Genomic DNA, 17252 nt, shown 5'->3' with positions numbered 1-17252 from the left:
AGCAATGCCTGGTTCGACCCGGGGCATTGGTGGAGGCGTCCCAGGTGGAGGTTTGTTGTGTGTATGGGAATATTCACACGTATCCGATGGTCCAGCTCGAAATTCATTACAAGGGAAAAAAGCATAGGGTACAGGCTGCGGGTAGTTCCCACCTGTCACACTACCTGATTTTGGGCACGGATTGGCCAGGGTTTGACACGTTGATGAGTGTGGCTGGGGAGTGCATTCACGATTGGTAGGGAAATGTGAGTGTTGCATGGCGCACAGTGATGCAGAGGGGTCGTCGGCGGGCGAAACGGGTGCAGGGGCGGCGGGATCCCAAGTAGGATCTCCCCCGTCCCTTTAACCCTCCCTATTGATGATTTTCCACTGGAGCAGTAGCGAGATGACACCCTATGCGGGGCCTTTGAGGGTGTGGTTAAAATCGATGGTGTATTGACGCGCCCAGACTCTGTGCTCACTCACCTGTATTTTTCAGTGATTAGGGACAGATTATATCGAGTGAGCCTTGACACTCAGACAGGAGAGGAGATCTATAACCTGATGGCTGCTCACCTCGGTCACAATAAAACATGACAGCAGATAATGGCCCGCTTCTATTGGCCGGGCATTTGGGCAGATGTGCGAAAATGGTGCGCTGCGGGTCCTGAGTGCCAGTGAGTCAACCCTCCGGCTATGCCAAGAGTGCCCTTGAGGCCCCTCCCTCTAGTCAAGGTCCCGTTCGAAAGACTCGGTATGGACCTCATAGGGCCGTTAGGCCGCATTGCTTGCGAGTATCATGAGGTGTAACATGAGTTTTGTGTTAGTACCCAGAAGCAGTGCCCCAACGCAGTATTACGGCCAAAAGTTTGGCGCAGGAGCTGTTTCAGGTCATCTCCCGAGTCGGGATTCCAAAGGAAATCCTGACCGACCAGGGCACTACCTTTATGTCACGTACACTTCAGGAACTTTACAAGTTACTGGGCGTCCGCTCAATTCAGACCAGCGTTTAGTTTACCATCCCCAGACCGATGGCCTGGTGGAGCGCTTTAATAAAACGCTGAAAAAAATGATTTGAAAGTTTGTTCACGACAATAGCCGTAATTGGGACAAATGGTTGGACCCCCTGTTGTTTTGCTGTACAGGAGGTTCCCCAGGCCTCTCCCTTTGAACTCCTCTTTGGCAGGACATCTCGGGGGCTGCTAGACCTAATTAAAGAAAACTGGGAGGTAGGTCCTAGCACCAGTAAGAATGAAATCCAGTATGTTATGGACCTGATAGCAAAGTTACATGCGCTGATTCGGCCGTTATCACGGGAGAATTTGCTCCGGGCTCAGGAACATCACCGCCCCTTTATATTACTGGGGGGCTCGACTCAGACAATTTGCACCTGGAGACAAGGTGTTAGTGTTGCTCCCTACGTCCAGCTCTAAATTGCTCGTGAAGTAGCAAGGGCCTTTTGTGGTCACATGGCGGCTTGGCGAGGTCGATAATGAGGTCGAACGGTCTGACAGGCAGGGGGCGACACAGATTTATCACCTAACCCTCTAAAAAGAATGGAGGGAGGCGGCGTCCGTGGCTCTGGTCACGCCGGTCATTAAGCAGGATGAGTTGGGGCCAGAGGTTCAAAAAGCGGCTGATCGTACCGCGGTTCGTTAAGTGACCATCTCTCTCTCTGTCCCAGAGGGCGGACGTAGCTGCACATCAGTATTACTTCTCTGATGTTTTCTCCTCCCTGCCAGGCCTCACGTCCATATACCACATGTGGGGACGACCCCAGGGGTGAAGGTGCGCTCTCAGCCGTATCGCCTGCCTGAACACAAACGCAAGATCATGCAGGTGAAATTAGAGACCATGCTGGACATGGGCATAATAGAGGAGTCCACGAGTGACTGGTATAGTTCCTTTGTGCTGGTGTGTAAGCATGATGGGTCAATCTGGTTTGGCGTAGACTACTGAAGAATGAATGCAGTTTTCCAAGTTCGACGCCTACATGATGCCCTAGGTCGATGAACTTCTCGACCGGTTAGGTACAGCTAATTTTTTCACGACACTGGATTTAAATAAGGGCTACTGGCAAATTCCCTTGTCTCAGGAGTCGGCATTCTCCACACCATTTGGCTTATACCACTTTCGCACACCATTTGGGTTGTTCGGTGCCCCAGCCACCTTTCAGAGACTCATGGACCGTGTCCTGCATCCGCATGTCGTATACACTGTGGCCTACCTAGATGATTATCATTCACAGCGACACCTGGGAGTGGCATATGCAGCATGTGGACACTCTGCTTGGGTCCCTGAGGCAGGCTGGGCTTGGCCACCAACTCAAAGAAGTGTGCTGCCGGTATGTCGGCTCCCCAGCCTAAGTCGGGTGGTGGGGGTATGTGGCAGACAAAGTCCAGTGGTCAAGCACCGGCTGCGCACGACAGCACGACAGGTTCCCCTTCCCGCCAATTGCTCCAACTCGAGGCAGGGAGATTTCTTAATATATCTGTCTTGCAGAGGGGGTCGGTGCACAGGCTCGCCAGCAGCCCAGCAGTGGAATGCCATTCCTCCTGCGCCCGAGATGATCATTATCAACCTCATTATTATAATAATCATAATTTGTTATTGATACTTGTGGCCAACCTACCTTATTGTTTAAGGTGACAATAAAAACTCTCGGCTTGTTGGCGCATCACGTCCCTCCCTAAACCCTTACCTGTGGGCAGAGACTCCCTCAATGTATTATTAAAATTATTTAGGACTGTATCAACATCTTGACTTGAGCCAATGTCAACTGAGAAAGACAGGAGAGAGGAGGAGAGATTTGTGAATCTGTTATAATTTGGCTTTACATAGAGAGGAGTTCAGAAAACTGTTCAAGAAAGCCAGACACAGATTTAGGGGGTCTGTACATTAAAAATGCATGAGTTTTAAGGTTCCCTCTAATAGAGAAAAACAATGACTCAAAAGATGAAAAGTGACCCAATGGGATGAGTGAGCAATTTAAGCTGAAAGTCCTACTAGTGCTGCTTATTCCAAGAGAAGATCTAGCTGTGATTGTGAAATATAGGTGGTTTGATACTATGACAAAATGTAGTCGCTTTGGAAATAATGTAATAAATTGTTTTCTGCATGGTGCACTTTGACCACCAGAAAGTGTATAAAAGCCTGAATTATCGTTTCAAATCCTGAAGACCTTTTTTAGCAATATCCACACTGCTTTCTATACTCTATATCTAGATGTAAAAAATGATTGATCTATCTACAGGTTTGTTTTTGTTCCTTCCATTGAAAATCCACTCGCAGCTTGCCTCCCTGACTCCCGGTATATTCCATCAGGATTAGGGGCCTGGATTCCCTGTGCTTTGCTAGCACCGCAAGCTGCGACACAAACTCTACCTAGACAATAATAAGGAGGGCCTTGCTTTCAACCCCTTGGCTCTAGGTATACATATAAGAATGCAGAGCCTGGTGGCATTCTTAAAAAGCCAGTAGTAATTTCTAAGATATGGAGTGGATCAAAACACACTGCCTGGGAGGATCTGGCATTAAGGCCAGTGATGAAACTCGCTCTCTGCATGGTGCCATGAATCAAACCCATACCATCCCCGGAGTCATTCCCTCTTCTTTCTCTTCATCTTCACTTTTTATTTTTGTTCAGGAATTTTCATTTCATAGGATAAAGTTCCTCATATCTTTCAAGCCCTCAATTATTTCTTAGAGACCTTTCGAGAGCAGTTTGGATATTCGTAAATGTCACATACAGTTATACGAAGGGAACAGATTGACATGCCTTCCAAGAATATTCTTATTCTCTCTATATATTCTTTTACCTTCCTTTATTCAACACTCCCCTTTTTTCTATTGCTCTTTGTGTGATATTATATTGGGTATCGAAGAAGAACATTAATATTCTTTCTAGAGGAAAAACATGCCTCACCAGTACCTCACAGAAATTTAACTCAAAACAGAAACTGACCCCAGCAAAGAAATGTACCATTCGAGTTATTCGTTTCTGAGAGACCCGCACAGCGTCAAGCCGCAATCTGAGCGATGACCGAACGGATAAGACCCCACGCCGGGCCATCTTCAGAAATACCACAGCGTCTGGTCCACATCCATCTGCTGTGATTCAGTGGGCTAAAAATAACCTTGCGCGGAAGAGGTGGGAGTTTAATAATTTATTCCCTCTTACTGGGATGCTTCCCTTTTTTATTGGAATCCCCTCTCATGACCCTGCGTTAGGGAGACTGCTGCACCCACCGGGAGACTCTCTACGATCCATATCTGGGTCACGAGTGAGAGAGAGAGAGCAAGAGAGAGAGACAGAGAGAGAGAGAGCTCTTTCATTTCTACGGCTACACCGCCATTGTTTCCTCAGCTTGTGTGAGTCTTGTGTGTGTCTTCCCATCTCTGACAAAAACAAGTATATGTGTGTGTGTGTGTGTGTGTGTGTGTGTGTAGGGAGATCCTGTATTCAGCTATCTACATAAATGGCAGGGCCAGCCGATAACAGGGCAAATCTCATCAATGTCTGGCCAATGGAGAGCAAAGGCGCAAGGTCACGAGATAATTACGTGACACTGCATCGTTTCCACCGAGCACAAGAGGGTCATCTGTCTAAAGAGTTCCAGTTGATATTACACATGCCTTAGTAGTTCAATATAGACATGAGTGACGGAGCTTTTTATAGTTTTTTTCTATGCTCGATTGAGCACTGTGTACGGACTCCTCTTATGAACTCAGTGTATGCTGAATTCGTACTGTATTCGTGACTCTGAGTTACGCTTTCGCATTCAGCAAAGTGCAAAATTCACAGCAGGGTTACCTCTATCCCTTGTTTGCATTAAACACTCAAAATCAGGGCTTTCTTTACTCAAGGCTTTACCCGATTAACCAGCCACAAAAAAAGAGCGACATCCTTACGGACAGCAATGCGCTCTCGCAAAGCAACGTCACAAGGCACTTAGGAGCTTTGGGGAGCCCGGGTCTGCGCAGGCGTTTGCCGAGTGTGTGTTATAGGTTGCTGTATTTAATAATTCAGGGCTAATGATTTATTTTGTCAGGAGATTAAGACTGCTTTCTAAGCGGGCACTGCTGATGTCCCCTGGAGGTAGGGAGACATCCACAAACCTTGACACTTGGAGTGGAGATGTATAATCTGTTTCGTGGGTCCGGAGCATGAACTAGCAACACGTGAACACACCACTAGGGGTGTAATGGTACAAAAAGCCCGCAGTTCAATTGGTCATCATGGTTTCTGATCGGTATATATTTGGAACACAGGGGACTCCCATTGCAACCTCCAAAGTAAACACACTGCCTTTCCCTCACAAGGGCAATACTTGTCCAATATTTTGTCCTTTGCTCTGCATTGACTATACAGTGCATGAAAAACTCTTGATAGAGTTAGCGTAGGACATTTGTTGTTAGCATTTACAGTTATCGAGCAATGTTACGATTAACCTCGCACCGCTAGCCTAAATCTTGCATGCTACAATTAGCGGGCTGGCTGTGCCAGGCTACAAACAGGCTGCGACACCCCAAGGTTGTGACTTTTTTTCCACTCCTCCACACCATACCCTCTCACAAACCCTAGAAAGGCTCATTTCCCATTTCCTTAATATTTTTAAACCTAGTATTTCAATGATTTATAGTGTTGCAACTGAATGTTCACGCATGCCCCAAAATAACTGTTGTGCCAATAAGGTACTGAGCCCGGGGTGTATTCCCTAAAGGTCGCTAGGATAAATCCACGATAACCCAAGGTAGCCTCGCGTACGTAAGCGTCAACCGGCGGTCTGAGCTAAGCGGCTTCTCTAAACACTGCTTGGATCAAAACCAGTCTGACTCTGAGAAGTTTGGAGCAGATGGAAATTACGTGCGCGCTCTCGATATTTAAAGGATCCACCAATTAGCGGAACAAAGTTCAACACAGATCGATGCAGAATGTGATGTTTTCTTCATATCTAGAGCAAGAATTACTGATGGAACAATATTTAAACAATATTTTTATATTTAAAATATGATCACTAAAAAGGGTGATGCTGAAGATATTAATACAGAAAAGCAGCCTGGCAATCGATTACCAGACACATAATCATGACCTGCATGTTCCACTTATACTAAATTGTGTTACCATAAAATTTGTTGTTTAAAAAAAAACAAACTGATAGGAAGCCTGCACCACTTGCAATTTCAAACTTCCGTTTTTTTAATGATGTTCTTGTTTGAAGAGCAGAACCAATTGTTGACATTTTTTTGCCAAGGTCTGTTTAGTCCCACATATAGAATATAATATAAAATAATATCAATATACAGTACATAAATATGTAGGCACCTACTATAGCTGCAGCGAATAAGATCTCCACATATTGTGTAATATTACAAAAAGATTACTTTGGTGGTCTGGGAATATCATACATACAACTCCAACATGGTAAAAACAGTCGATCGTTAAAAAGCGTAATCCAATACATTAACGCCACAGTTAGGGACTGATTGCTGCTTCATAAGGCTGCGAGTTACATATATAGTTTATTTTGAAAGGTGATTCTATACCCTTCATAAAGAGGTTATTCTATGACCCTAAATGGGCCTATTACTTCATCAACCAGCCAGTCAATTGTGTTCACGTAAATAAGAAAATAGTATAATATTGTGTATATAAAAAAACAATATACGTTTATATAATTTCTTATGTATATAAGAAACATATACAGTATATTATGAAAATAGAGGTCATAATTGGTAACGCCCAACTAAACTATAATTTCTTTTATATACCCTTATCAGTCCTACAACAGGGAAATTTCTATGCATTTTACCTATCCTAGTATCTGATGTATCTAGGAGCAGTGGGCTGCCATATAGTGATGCCTGGGGAGCAGTGTCTTGCTCAAGGACACATCAGCATGCTAACAGGAGGAGCTGGGGATGAAACTGGCAACCTTCTGCTTACTAGACAACCTGCTCTACCGACTGAGCTACTGCCCCTCCAGATATATACACACACACACACACACACACACACACACTCACACACACACACACACACACACACACATACATATATTTAGAAATATATATATATATATATATACAAACATACATACATATATACATACATACTTGCATACACTATATACACATACATATACTGTATATATACACATACACAATTGACTGCCAAAACAGACTTTGTTAGAATTTTCTATGAGGAAAACAGCAATAATCACATATATTCAGACGTATACGTATATTATATTCAAGTTACCGTATGACCTGAATATAAGACGACCCTGATTATAAGACGAGCCCCCATTTATCAAGACTCATTTTTGAAAAAATACTTTTTGAAGATGAACTCTTGTTTTTATAAAGAAAATAATTGTGTTTTAAAATAATGATAACGCAGCATGCTGTCGTACGGAGAACACGCAGTAGCCTATGTATGAAGATTGATGAATGATGATGAGTGCAAGTGCAAATGAGTCGGAGCTAGAAGACCTGCCTGCTCCTTTACAATCAACCGTGTGGGAAAAGTTGGAGTTCCCAGTGAACTACAGCAGCAATGGACAGCGAGTGGTGGATCGGACGAGGACAGTGTGTCGGCATTGTTCGACAGTTGTAGGGTACTGTCTGTGTGGGGAAACAAATTGAATCACTCCTTTTTATTATTCTACCCTATAATCACTTTCAAAAGTCTAGACCCCTAATATAAGACGACCCCACTTTTCCAGGAAAATAACAGTCTTATATTCGGGTCAATATGGTAATTAAATATATATACATTTAATATGTATTTCTTTTCACTTTCACAACATAATTACAATGCAGAGCTTATCATGAGGAACAAGTCAAGCATCGGTTTTGTGTCGGACGCTAAACGGTGACCTATTCAGCATCTTTTCTGGCGGGACCTTAGGAACCCTCTTATAGCGAATTTAGCCTCGCTTATGGCATAAGCCACCTTTAGGGAATACCCGTCGGGTCTTTTAAACTAATCTGAATCTAAAGTCTGGACTAGGTTTGCCTGGTAACCAATATTTTTTAAAAGGATAACAGATTCATCCAACGCTTGCAAATGTATGACTAAATAAGAGTTTCTGAGTTTCTCCTGCCTTCCATCGTGCCATCCTTTCTCTCCATGATAGGCGATCGAGTGGACCCAACCGGCTAACACACCATTGCCATCACCCGAACCACTCCACTCCACTGGCGATGAGACTGATTTAGACCTCTTCAATCCCATCCTGACTAAATAGGCCAGTTTGGTCTGATTAACAGTCCCCCTGATGAAATGTCTACAGCGTGCACCTTAACGGACAGTTTTTTTTAATTTTATTAAAGGGCACTCTAGGTCTATGTTCCTGTTATTGTTAACACTACCTTGAAATGCAACGTTGAGTCTACAACTACCGCCGGAGTTCAATTTTATGAAACTTTTAGCACATGCCTCTTAAGCTCAAATATAATCTTTTGGAATTCACCAAAAGTCATTTGTGTCAGTTATTCTTAAAATGTGTCGCCTTGCGCTGCTGCCTCACAGCAAGAAGGTCATGGGTTCGATACCCGCTGTTGGCACCGTGCTCCGGCGGGTTATCTCTCAAATAGGAGCCTTTCTGTGTGGAGTTTGCATGTTCTCCCCGTGCTCACATGGGGTTTCCTCCACCTCACGTCAGTAAGGACCCCCCTCAAAAACATGCACACATCATCGTCTGACCAGCTTTGGACACTTATCACCTGGTCCCCGGGCGCGTCCACAAATGCTGCCCACTGCTCCTAGCTGTGGCCCCGGAGGAAGGACAAGCCAGGATGGGTTAAATGCAGAGGAACCATTTCACCGGCCACCATCCAAAGCATGTGTGTGCAAGCATGTGTGGTGTGTTGTGTGACAAATAAAGACTGTTTCTTTCTATTTGACATAACCAGATGACTCTTGGTAACTTCACGGTAACCTTTTGTCCCCTTTTGCTGTAGAACACAGACAAAGTCCCTTTTCTGCTAAACCTTAAGCGCCAGCAGCACCTGTGTAACTGCATGTCATGCAGCAAAGCTGCTGCAAACATTTAACAGAAACTGCCTCACCACAAGCTTATTGACAGCTTCCAATAATAAGCTGTGCTCTGACACCGCTCGGTGTCAGACCTTGCTGAATGCTCTTGTACTCTGTAACGTTTGAACCTTTATGCATGATGAAATAAAGACTCTTACATATATTGCATATATTCTGTTTACCTAATGTTTATTTCCATCAATACAGCAGAATTTCCACTAAGATAAGTAAGTAATAAGATAATTATGTGCTTCAGCGATTTCAGTTCTAAACGTCAAGCTTTGATCAAATTTCTATAATTACAATTTTCACAAATGTAACAATCACATGACTTTGTGTGCTAATGGATAATGCAAGACAGAAGTCAGAATGCTCTTCATATAAATTATGAATAAACACCCAACTTTTTTTTAGGGAGGGGGGATGCTAAAACGGACAAGTCTTAAAGCTATGTAAGCTGTTTCAATATTAATTTGATTTCAAACATTTACAGTCTTGGGGAGTCCTGGGAATCATAACACTTTATGACCCAAAAAGGGAGCACATTTATCCAGACACTGACGCGCATTAAGATGCCTTGATGGGGATATTTCTGCTGAGTGCAGACACACTCAGCCCATTGGGCATGTCAATCCATAAGCTGCTCACCTAATTCGCTTAAAGAATTACATCTGAGCAGGGTGTGAAAGCATAACTCATGTGTTACATTTTACTAATCTGAAAAGTCAGATTATTTTGCATAATAGCAGTCAATTTAAAATGCAAACAGTCAATTAATCCTACCAATTTAAACAGCAGTCCCCTGAATTAGCTTGATGTGTACTTGTACAATATTTCACATACTGTATATACAGACAAAAGTACCCCCCTGATAATACATTGCTGCCAATATTCCTGCCATTTATGGAAGCAATGCTGTAAGTCTTCCAATTCTGCGTATTAAAGTTCTGCCTTCCCAACATCATGGACGGTGGAAAAGTCTTCAAATCGCCTTCCTTTCACTTTAATTTTGATTTTTGATAACAAAAGCAAATAATGAATAATGAAAGTTGAGTGCATGGTATCAGAGAAAACTCCTTGAATTTGGCAACTGAATTAAAAGTGGAAGTACGCTCAAACTAAGTAGAAGTTTTGGACCAAAAGGACGTATTCAGAACAAGATAAGAACAAATTGACGCGGTGATCTGGGTCCTTGTGGTGTTCTCGGTGCAAGCTCCCAAGGCAAACTATGTCTTTTATCTTTTTCTCGCTCAGAGAGCTCCCCTTGTCGCTATTGGTCCAAGTGTCGCTGCGTCATGGCAGTGGACGGATTTCGACCTCCCTTTCCCGGTCACTCAAACTCCAACTTTTTCCATTGTTTTACACATACCATATCTCCTCAACTATATACCGGTACTCAAATAAAAAACGGTAAATAAGGCTTTTTTCCTTGGCTAAACAAAGTTTTTTCTCCTTGAGCGCTGTGCGCATCGCGCATCCGGTGCCGGTGCCCGTGCCAAATTTCCTGTGTTTTTATTTTCAATCTATGATGATGATCTCCGCCCCATTGCGCGTCCCGGCTGTTCCCGTGTCTCCGAACAAAAAAAATAATGCACGTTTATTTTAGATGTATTTATTTTGAGAAGCGCGGCACCCAGACGGAAATTGAGGTAAATTAAAGCCCCAGTCACTATTTGAGGAAATACAGGTATCGTCAATAAATTACATTAGGTGACACATTGTTTGAGTTTGATTTCACAATTTTTTTTTATTCATCTTCAAAGCCTATCCCGACTCCACTCACTGTCGTGTTCGTTCTTCTTTCACTGTCGAGTTCTTTTTTTTTTTTTTTTTTTTAACCTGTGCTGTCAGCATGCTGGGCATACAACACAGAGTATTTGTATGCCATTTGCATCCAGGACAGAGTTAGTCCCCAAGAGGAGTTCAAGTTCTCCACCTGCAATGCAACTCTTTATTAATTCTTAAGTCATCAAGAACTGCTGCAATAACTCTGTCCTGTGGATGACCTGTAGGATGACAAGAGCACAGTTTTGGTTATGGAGAGCCACCACCAACCCCCCTCTTTGGAGAACTATTTATCATGTTTGGGTCTATAAACAACTGATCACTACTCCAAGAGGGGGAGAATCACCACGGTGAGACAAATAAACATAGAAACAAACAACATTTACACAAAAACATGAACATTGGATGACAACATGTGTTGAAAAACTGAATTAAGGTCCAGGAAACTGGAACTACAACTGGTCACGTGGCCTCTTCCTGTCAAAGTTATGGCAGTAAATGAGGGACTAAAGGAGAGGAAAGCACCCCAGGTTGCTGGGGTGCAAGCCAAGCAGGTGTGCGCGTGTGCGTGTGTGCATGCGTGCGTCCCCCGGTGAGTGTACATGACTTATCCCCATTGGTACTGGTGTAGAAGGTCGGCAATATGTTGTGGCGCCTCCAAGCAGTGCAAGTGGCCCCGAAGCCCCCAGAACTCCACAGCCCCGCGGACAATCCCCGGCTGCAGTAGATCCCCGGGTACCCCGCCCTGCGGCCACGGATGACCCCCGGGCCCCCAGAACAAGGGGGTGGGGGGCCCGCCCCACCGCAGCCGACCAGGGACCCCGCCCGGCGTGAGTGCCAAGTGACCATACACGTAGCTCACCTGCCCCCCGGCGATGCCGGCAGGCCGTCAGGTATACAGTCCCTCTGCCACCCCCAGCACCCGGGGTGCCCGCCGCAGAGAAGCCCCTTCCGAGAAGCTGCTCTCTGCAGCCCCGCCAGGTCGCAGCACATGCCAAGCCACCAGGCGCAAGCCGTCAGGACTCCAGCCAGGCTGGAAGGAGGTGCCCACATGACCGCCCCCTCGGCCAACCACGCCCCCACACCGACCCACCAGCGACTGGCCACCCCGGAAAACCCCAGTGCTCAATGTGTGCTGTTGGTAACTGCAGTTAAAATTGCAGGGTTGGGGTGCGAGTCCTTCAGGCAAGTCGAACCCAAATCACTCGCACCCCTCCTGTCTCGCAGACCCTGGTCCGATGGAGTGTTGTTTCGGAGTAGGATTGGTGTGCCAATGTGTGTGTTCGAAGCTAATGTGAGTGGGATTCAAATTTTGGGACGGACGAGAAGCATGCTTGGGCAGGAGCGTGACAGGCAAGATGGCAGCTGGCCGCCGCATCCCCACTTACATAGCCTGCACCCCGCCATCCCGCAAGCCCTCGGTCTATTGTGTGGTGTATGTGCCTAGTATGAGTTTTGGCACCGGGAGAGATAGGCGAGTCACGACCGGATCGATCCAGGGGCGCAGGAGGCTGGGAAGCAACCACGCGGACCCCCTCCCCCGAGACCCAAACGCGCCCCAGTGTGCCCACCTCCTGTACCTGGTGGCAGCCAACCCACAGCGATCAGCCAAGGGCGCAGAGCGTCCGCCATGCGCCTCCGCCATGCGCCTCCGCCATGTCGGCCAGCTCTGCACCCACATCAGGCCCCTGGTCAGCCCCCAGCCGCCGAGCACGCGGACTACAGAACAAAGGGCGGTAGACGGCACCCCCACCTACAGCCTGACCCCCCAGCAACGAGCACCCCGCGCACCGAGAGCGTCAGAGAGCAGGTAGCTCGGCCACCCGGTGGGATGACAGGAGACCGCCACCCACGAAGGAGGCCACATGGTGATCCCCGCACCTAGCACAGCCAGCCAGGTTCAAGACTCAGGTTGACAGGCCCAGACGGAACGCCGCACACGACGCAGAGGGACACGCAGGCCCAACCACCCCACCCGCGGGGCGAGCGACCCCAGTGGCGTGCTGACCCGCCAACCACGGGGCCCGAGACCAAACCAGCGACCCACACCCCCCGCCCCCAGTCCGAGCCCCAGAATCCACAACCACGCTTGGAAACCAAACACGGATGCCAGCTGCAGGTACTCCCGGGAGCAAGTCCCCCCCCCCCCCACCACCCCCGGAGACAGGCCAGCTCAACTCAGGCAAAGGAGCGGGCGCCACCCCCCAGACCACCCAACTCCCCCGTGGGGCCCCAGGATCCCCCAAGAACACCGGCCCACGCACCACGGAAGTACCCAGAGCCGCCCGGGCAGCCACCCAAACGCAGAGCCCCAGCAGACCAGGAGGGCCCCCACATGCCCCAAAGCACAACGACATTGCACCGACTTAGGAAGACTCAAGTATTAAATGATGGAGTTATGTCAGTGATAAAAGTAGCCCATATTTCATTTAATGAATCAACATGGTTTTGGGATATTGCCAATAGTTTTTCCATTTTGATATAATCTATTAATAACTGCAACCATTGGGATGTGGTGAGATTATCTCTATTTTTCCAGTTGAGTAATATAGTTTTCTTGGCCATTGTTAAGGCGATCAAAATGGGTTGGTGGTGTTTCAGTGGTGGGTCGACTGAGGAGAGGTCACCGAGAAGACATATAGAGGGGGAGAATGGAATGCTGTGACCCAGAAGGGTTAATAGCTTCTTGGTGATGTTGGTCCAGAATGCTAGGACTGTTGAGTTCTTACTGAGTATTCTGCTGACAATGTTCTGGAACATGTTCTTCGGTAATTCTTACATCTTTTGATCTTACGTCTTTTTCAGTGTATCTCCTGCATAAGACTTCTGTACAAAAGGCCTGACTGATTGGCCACAGACTCCTCATGAACGCTAAAATCTTGAAAATTTTTAAGCGCTTATTTGTAGTGTTGGCGGTGATGGGTACTCATCCATTTAGTGATTGTTCAGTGTTTGAGAAACGATCTTCATGTTAGTTTCAATATGTCACTTTTTTTTTATCAATGTAGCCTTCAAAAAGGTTATCAATTTGACCGGCCCAGTGTTGACCATGTAACAGTTGTAGTGACAGTTTAGGCAGCTGCCATCGACTGTGATCTGGTGGTGGGAGCCAGTGTGGAGATGTGGAAGAGGGTATTAACAGAGAGGTTGAGAGGCACTATGCTAGCATCTGGATCCGGCCCCCCTGGTGCAGGTATCGATCGCTTCCGTGGAGGTTAGAGAGGTAGCGGAAAAGAAAAAAAGTCCAGTACCACAGTTGTCCACGTCCCACCGTCAGTTCAGAGCAGCTTTCCTCCAAAGCCGATGCATGATACGAGAGAGGAAGAGCTTAGAATATGATTGGTACCAAAAAAAACAATGCTGCTATGTTTCCCGGTTTCTTTTTTTTTTTTTTTTTGTCAATAAGTTAGGGAGGTACACTATTGATCTGATGATTACAGCATTTTCTGACATCTCATTACAATGTTTCTCACCTGTATTACAAGACGTCTGTTATAAATTCTGTTACAAGATGTCTGTTACAAAATTGCTGTGCATAAGAATGGAATAGTATAGAATAAGCATTTTGCTAGTCGTTTTAAGTAGTTACTAAATCTGACAGCAAACCATGTGCAAAAATTGGGATGTAGAATTGAGTCACAATTTACATTTACAGGCAACATTTATAGCAATTCTGTAAATAGGGAATTGACCATTTTGAGTTTTCTGCCACCCTTCAGTAATTTGATATTGGGTTCAGGGACAAACAGCGGCTATCATTGCAACTTACGCATCAAAGCGAAGGTTCTGCTTCTCCTCGAAGAAGAAATCCAGGACAAACTTTCTCACAAAGTCCGGGTTGAGCGTGTTGTCAATCACCTCGGTACGGCCAAACTGGAGAGAAAGGGAGATAGACACATGGAAAAGGGCACGTTTTAATTTTATGTAAGTATTAGAGTAACTTTCCGGATATTGATTTGTGTAATATATTTTGCACAATGGGAGTCAGAGGTCTCTCAACACCCAAAGGTGTAATATTGGACAATTACCAACAAATAGCGACCAGTGAAAAAAGCCTTGGAACCTACACAAACACTGTGTGGCACACATGAGGCAACTGCGCAATGTATGAATGTATGTATGAATAGTTTCTAGTTTGTTTATTTCTTCCTCTGACTATATTGTAGAATGCTCAGTTATCTGAAATGTCTTTGTGGCAGTTTTGCCTCCCACGTGCCATCCAAGTGGCATTTTCAGGGACCTCTGGCACAGAGACACAGACAACAGGGTTGTAGAAACCAGTTGATTGTAGAGAGAGGGCTAGTTGGAATTAGCCCAGAAGCAGATAGAAATGTGTTATGACAATGTTATGAGTGTGTGTGGGGATGGGGGTTTTACCTGCTGCTCGTTAGACCAACCAATGAGCGGCCACTCTGATCCTGGGTTCCTAATTATCTACATCCAGGTCAGGTGTGGCTGCTCAAACCACACCATCCACACACCACATACCCCCGACACACAACTGAGGCCAGGGAGAATACCTGGCCGAAGCCTACCCCCCCCCCCCCCCCCCCCCCGCCCCACCAAGCAGAGAACAATAAAGGTAAAAAAAAACTAAAACACAGATGAAATGATGAAACTATGAAACAGGGTTGCTGTACCTGAAAAGGACAGACTCCTGTACCTTAAAATAATAAACTACCGGACTCTGAAACAGGGTTCCCATACCACAGACCAACAAATGTCCAAAATAATTTACTGATCCCCTTCCAGGGCACCTGGCTTCCCGGAACACCATGGTCCACCGGCTTCCTTCCCCGAGGGCGACGACAGACTGCCCCCTTCTCAATTCCCGAGCATGGGTTCTCAGGTTGCTGTGTTTGCTGGTGAAGGCATGGCCAAACTGGGCAGTTGCGGGGGCTGCTTGGAGGAGTGGCCTGGCTGCTGGGCTGCTGGATGGTCCCGGCGGTGGCTGCTGGGTGGATTAGCTAGTTGCCAGCGGTTACCTGTGGTGGTTGCTGCGGCTACTTCTCCCCCAGTCCGCCACTGGACACCCTGGTTGCTGCTGCTGCCAGTCAGGAGAGGATTGTTGCTGATGCCTCCGTTGACCCGCTCGTGGCTCCAGGGCATCTTCGGACGGCCCCTCTCTGTCCCTTCCCCGTGCCAGAGTGTCCCTGTTCAGGTGCCAGTGTGACAGTTTCGCCTACCACACCCAAGTACCGTGTTCAGGGACCTCCAGCACAGAGACACAGAAGACGGGGTTGTAGACACCAGTTTATTGTAGAGAGAGGGCTAGTTGGAATTAGCCTAGGAGCAGATAGACATGTGTCATGACAGGGGCTCCTTTCCTGAGTGTGTCTGGGGATGGGGATTTTACCTGCTACTCGTTAGACCAACCAATGAGCAACATGTATTCAGCCACTCTTATCCTGGGTCCCCAGTTATCTAGATCCAGGTCTGGTGTGGACGCTCAAACCACACCATCCCCACACCACAGTCTTTAATAAAACTAATAAGTTCACATTTGCTTGTGCAGCTTTGGACCCAGCCGCAATTCACCACACGGAGACCAGTGCCTTCACACTTGGCAATTTCCAGTGGGCTCCGCTTCACAATCACCTCCAAACCCATTCCCCTCGTTCCCCACGCAATTCCATCTCACGTTCTGGCGGGGGCACAGCGATGATGAGCTATCGATCTCGCTCCCTGAACGACCATTACCTGACTGTACTTACAGTAATATCTGCTGTCAATCACGCCCGTATACAATATGCTTTTGAGGCAGGAGTTAGCTAACTCTATCAGACGTAAATCCCGTCGATGTGGGGTTGTCGGCACATTGTGCGCAACTCCTGGGGGTGTTGTGAGATCCCTGTTTCTTTACAGGACTCTGGAACACCAGAGGGTTGAGGAATGGCGGCTCAAAGGTGAAGGTCTGGAAAAACGCTGTCCAAGGCCAGTCAAAACATCAGCACGAGCCTGGACAGATTTGGGGATGCACTCGCAGGCTCAAACGTTGTGAAGTTAAGCCATTAAGTCCAACTGTAAGGGAGCGGGAGCGCTCTTTAATTGCAGCTAGGCGGGTCTGCCAGCCTTGCTGTCTAGGGTGTGCATGAGAGCCCAAGGCATCACCAGATGTTTAGTATCTAAAAGTGCTGAAGTGATGGAAGCAGATGTTTAACCTGGAGGGGGGAAAAAACAACCTCCGCTATCAACAAGGATGTGTGTACGCTCACGGGCATAAGAAAGGCAAGTGTTCTGCTTAAATGTTTCCCTGTGTGTGTGTGTGTGTGTGTGTGTGTGTGTGTCTCCCACCCTACCTTTCCCTGTCTGTCTCCAAGAGGCTTAATTGCCATGGCAAATCCACCATTTGTCAAACAATTGCTGAGGCAAAAACACCGTGAGCATCTGACAATTACGATACACAAAATATTTCCAAAAGACAATAACATTAACAGCAGTAATA

The 17252-nt window shown here is 46.5% G+C and overlaps 1 protein-coding gene across 1 annotated transcript in view; it reads right to left on the bottom strand.

Moving 5' to 3' along the window:
- Positions 1-17252, bottom strand: part of LOC307230148 (copine-9-like) — a gene marked incomplete at its 5' end in the record, with an annotated part of 130339 nt that overhangs the window by 73943 nt on the left and 39144 nt on the right. The window contains one exon of the mRNA XM_080000374.1: positions 14577-14680. Within this exon, the coding sequence (XP_079856500.1) occupies positions 14577-14680 (104 nt within the window). The remainder of the gene's footprint in view (positions 1-14576; positions 14681-17252) is intronic.

Source organism: Zeus faber (genome assembly GCF_960531495.2).
Source record: "Zeus faber genome assembly, chromosome: 5".
Lineage (NCBI taxonomy): Eukaryota > Metazoa > Chordata > Actinopteri > Zeiformes > Zeidae > Zeus > Zeus faber.
Note: the sequence above shows the minus strand (reverse complement) of the source record. Positions and strands in the feature narration are given on the sequence as shown.